Source organism: Nelumbo nucifera, chromosome 2 (assembly GCF_055504915.1).
Source record: "Nelumbo nucifera cultivar China Antique chromosome 2, China Antique-T2T, whole genome shotgun sequence".
In the NCBI taxonomy this organism is placed as follows: domain Eukaryota; kingdom Viridiplantae; phylum Streptophyta; class Magnoliopsida; order Proteales; family Nelumbonaceae; genus Nelumbo; species Nelumbo nucifera.
In genome coordinates this window covers 65,660,702-65,664,166 of record NC_142650.1, presented here as the reverse complement: position 1 = coordinate 65,664,166, position 3,465 = coordinate 65,660,702, and the positions used below count along the sequence as shown (strand labels likewise).

The following is a 3,465-nucleotide window of genomic DNA, read 5'->3' as shown; positions in this document are numbered from 1 at the left end:
ATATGAAACACTTTTTGGCTGTAACCTTGGCTCCGTTCTAAGATTCCCCGCTTGCCTGAAACACTGAACGACTGAAGCTTTTTTGTACACGACACCCCAGCTATAAGCAAACCCATCTCACGTATTCACGTTAGTGTTGAGTCTCACAACTGGTTTCCCAGCTGCAGATACCCACAATCGTTATTTGCGCATATTGACTGAACTTATTGATCAGCAAACTTCACAACTTTACAAGGGAAATCAGAAAAGGTGAGAACTCAACCCCACATGAGTTTTCATCTTAAAACATGTCAATAGATGCAGTTCGAAAGAATTGACTACTGCTTTAATTGATTCAACTGCCTTGAGTATCTAACCATTTCCGCCATGAAATCAAAATTAAAAGATGTTTGTTTCTTTAATTTCCTGGGTTTTGTTAGCTAGCTAGCTTCTTGCTTTCCACCAGGAATGCTATATTTTGGCCTCTTCAACTGCTAGAGAGACCAAAGTGATGGTCACTCTGCAATCTACGTTGTCCAAACTGGTTTGGATGGTAGCTATGATCATCCGCTCAAATTGGAATCTGATGCAGTAGATCACTTGAGCGGGACCCACCTAAGTGATGGCTATCTATAGATTAATGCATCTAATTATATAACTGCTAATTAACCCCATAAGACTGTATGAAGCTAGAAAACGACTCAAGCAACATAAACCCAGATGAGGAATAGATGGATATTGGACCACTGGCCATCAAATATTACAACGTCGTCGTCTTCAAACTTCCCTCCAATTTACAGAAGAGGGAGCAATTTAAGCAAAAATGTAATTTGTCTCAATAAATATGCCTGGGTTCACACGCACGTCTGCCGTTGTCAACTGGGCATACAGTCAACCTCGTGCAGACAGATCACAGATGCATCCCACGCACAAACACACAGAATAGAGAGAGAGAGAGAGGGAGGGAAGGAGACCTGATCATATATGATGATTGATCGATGTTTCACTATTCATTCTCCTCAGCCTACTACTGTACAGAAAGAACGATACATTGAAGTAGCAGAACTTAAGATATAGCGAACAAATCTCTTAAGCATAAAGCATCAACGTCTTCCTCTCTTGAGGTTGAACTACTTTCTTCCTCTGTTAAGCATGAACCATCCTCTTTCTCTCTTAAGCATAAATCGTTGGCTACTTCCTGGACCTCCTTCTCTCTTCTCAGTGAAGACGACAAGGAAGGAGAAGAAGGAGAGGAAAGAGATGAAGATGAAGCAAGACTGAGAAGCAAATCAATAAATGCTCCAACTATGAAGCCATGAGTCTTCTTTCCATTCACCCTCAAATACCATCCTAATAACTCCTCCAGGCATTCCCAGTCCTTCAATCCATGAGCCTCGACCATCTCCTCCATTGACGTCCTGAAGTCCACGTACGGATCCTGAGACTCCATCGCCAACACCACGCTCTCCTTGAATGGGAACTCGCCTGGCTTGGACTCCTCCAGGATTGAATTTGTCTCGCCAGGCTCAAAGAACAGCCTCTCCGATCGCAACCCACGAATGACCATCTCTAATGATTCACCTCTGGAGTCCTCCGACGCCGTTGAGAAGCTCCCAGACTCCGATGAGTTGGTAAACCACGACTCCGGCGTAGTGGTCATGTCGCCTGGATCAAAGAAAACCGAGTTAACGGTCTTGAACATGTCTTCGCCGGCTCGGAAAGAGAGGGTCTTGGGGTGCTTGCAAGAGGGCCACTGCCATGAAGCCTTTATGTCTTTGCCCTTAAAGATAGAAGGAAGCTTCATCATCTTCTTTCCCATGGGATCTCTCTCAGCCTACAGCCTTTGTTTGAGAAGTGAGGCCTGTATAATTCTTGGGTTTGTGAATGAGCTTCCAACCTTTGGCATTAATGGAGGTCAGAAGGGTTGCAGGAGGGGATTTTAAAGGAGAGGTAGAGGAGACCAGTGGGTGAAGATGGAAGCAGGAAGAGGGGCTGGTGGGGTCTTTCATGCGTGTATTTAATTGCAGGTTTGGAGAATTCAATGTTATTCAATGGCCCTATTCAATATTATAGTACTTTTAGGTGTCTATTTTTATAATATTTCATTTAACCATTTTTTAAAAGCAAATCTTGCTGAGTAGAAGGAGAACCCCCCTAATTTGCTCTCTTTACAAAACAATTGTGTAATTGCTTAGTGTCTGTAGTTTGTATTTTGTCGGTTTTCTAAATGGGTGCATTGGGGGCTTATTTTACATTTTTGGCCCTTTCTCTTGGCTATGAAAGTAAAGGAAACCACAATATATATATATTTGTTTATAGTTTATATAAAAATGGATAAATTAGAAAGAACCCAAGAAAAAAAACAGAGGAAAAAGGGCAAATGGAGGAGAAAATCGTGATCCATTTAAGAGTTAACCGTTTGTCACGCTTTTCCTTATGTCTTTAAGAGGGAGATTGAGACCGGGGAGAAGCTGAAAGAGGAGTTTCCATTTATTACTTTGCTTGCTTGCTTGCAAATCCTTACATTTTAGTCTTTTTCTCCATTAAATGATCTATTTCGTAATTCTAGGTCTAGGGTTTCCAATGAATGTCACATGGGATTGCAAAGGCCAGGCCGGGCCGGGCTCCACCCAAGCCCATGATGATTCAGGCCAAGACCTTTTCATGGGAAAAAGTGTTTTGACCTAGCAGGGCGTTGAAATTAGCATAAAGATTAAGATGGACGTAGTTTTAAGAACTAGACTTACTTTTTTCAAATGCTACTAGAATCTAGATCAAGTTGATCAACCCTTCTGTCCATTCAACAGGCTCCAATGTTAAGCCCAGGCCCATAGTGCCCATTATGCTCAGTCAATATGTGCCGGGCCTAAGGGACCTTCAATGTCTAGTCCTCAAAATTAATTTCTGCTCAGCTTTAATAGAATCCTGAAGATTCATGCCATAGAAACATGATGGCTTAGCTTATTTAATGGATTCCAATACCGTCGTTGACACATTGTTACATATGAGCCTTGAGGTGGCAAGCATTGACCACAACCGTGAACCCATTTGGTCTTCGATTCTCCATATCCATTTCATCAATAACTCAATCAAATTGACAGATGAATCCCATTTTTCTATCCAAACAGATCCGACCCATCTCCACCCCTTTCATGTACTGCGTCTATACAGTGAATCTACTACACTGTTCAATACGTAGGGTTTTATATTCCTTTTTCTGTGGCATTAACCGTAATTCAAATTTAATGGCCAAGATAGCAGTGATATTTGTTTGTTGTGGGTCCCCTATACGTTCACCCCTGAAATGAAGTACCAAGTGTAATACTAGATGCCAAAGAGTGGTGGGTCTCACCTATTTATTAACTGACAGATACACCTTGTAGCACAAAATTGGTTCTAGCGAGTAGCACAGCCATGATGTTTATTTGCAGACAAAACAGAAGGGGTCACAATTTAGAAAGGGGACCCTTAGCTGAGGAGGAGGAA

The 3,465-nt window shown here is 42.0% G+C and overlaps 1 protein-coding gene across 1 annotated transcript; it reads right to left on the bottom strand.

The window, feature by feature from the left end:
• Positions 1–753: 753 nt before the first annotated feature.
• Positions 754–2,014, bottom strand: LOC104601355 (transcription repressor OFP13). The gene has a single exon (XM_010264643.3). The coding sequence runs from the start codon at positions 1,796–1,798 to the stop codon at positions 1,046–1,048; it is 753 nt and encodes a 250-aa protein (XP_010262945.2). The 5' UTR covers positions 1,799–2,014; the 3' UTR covers positions 754–1,045.
• Positions 2,015–3,465: the final 1,451 nt, after the last annotated feature.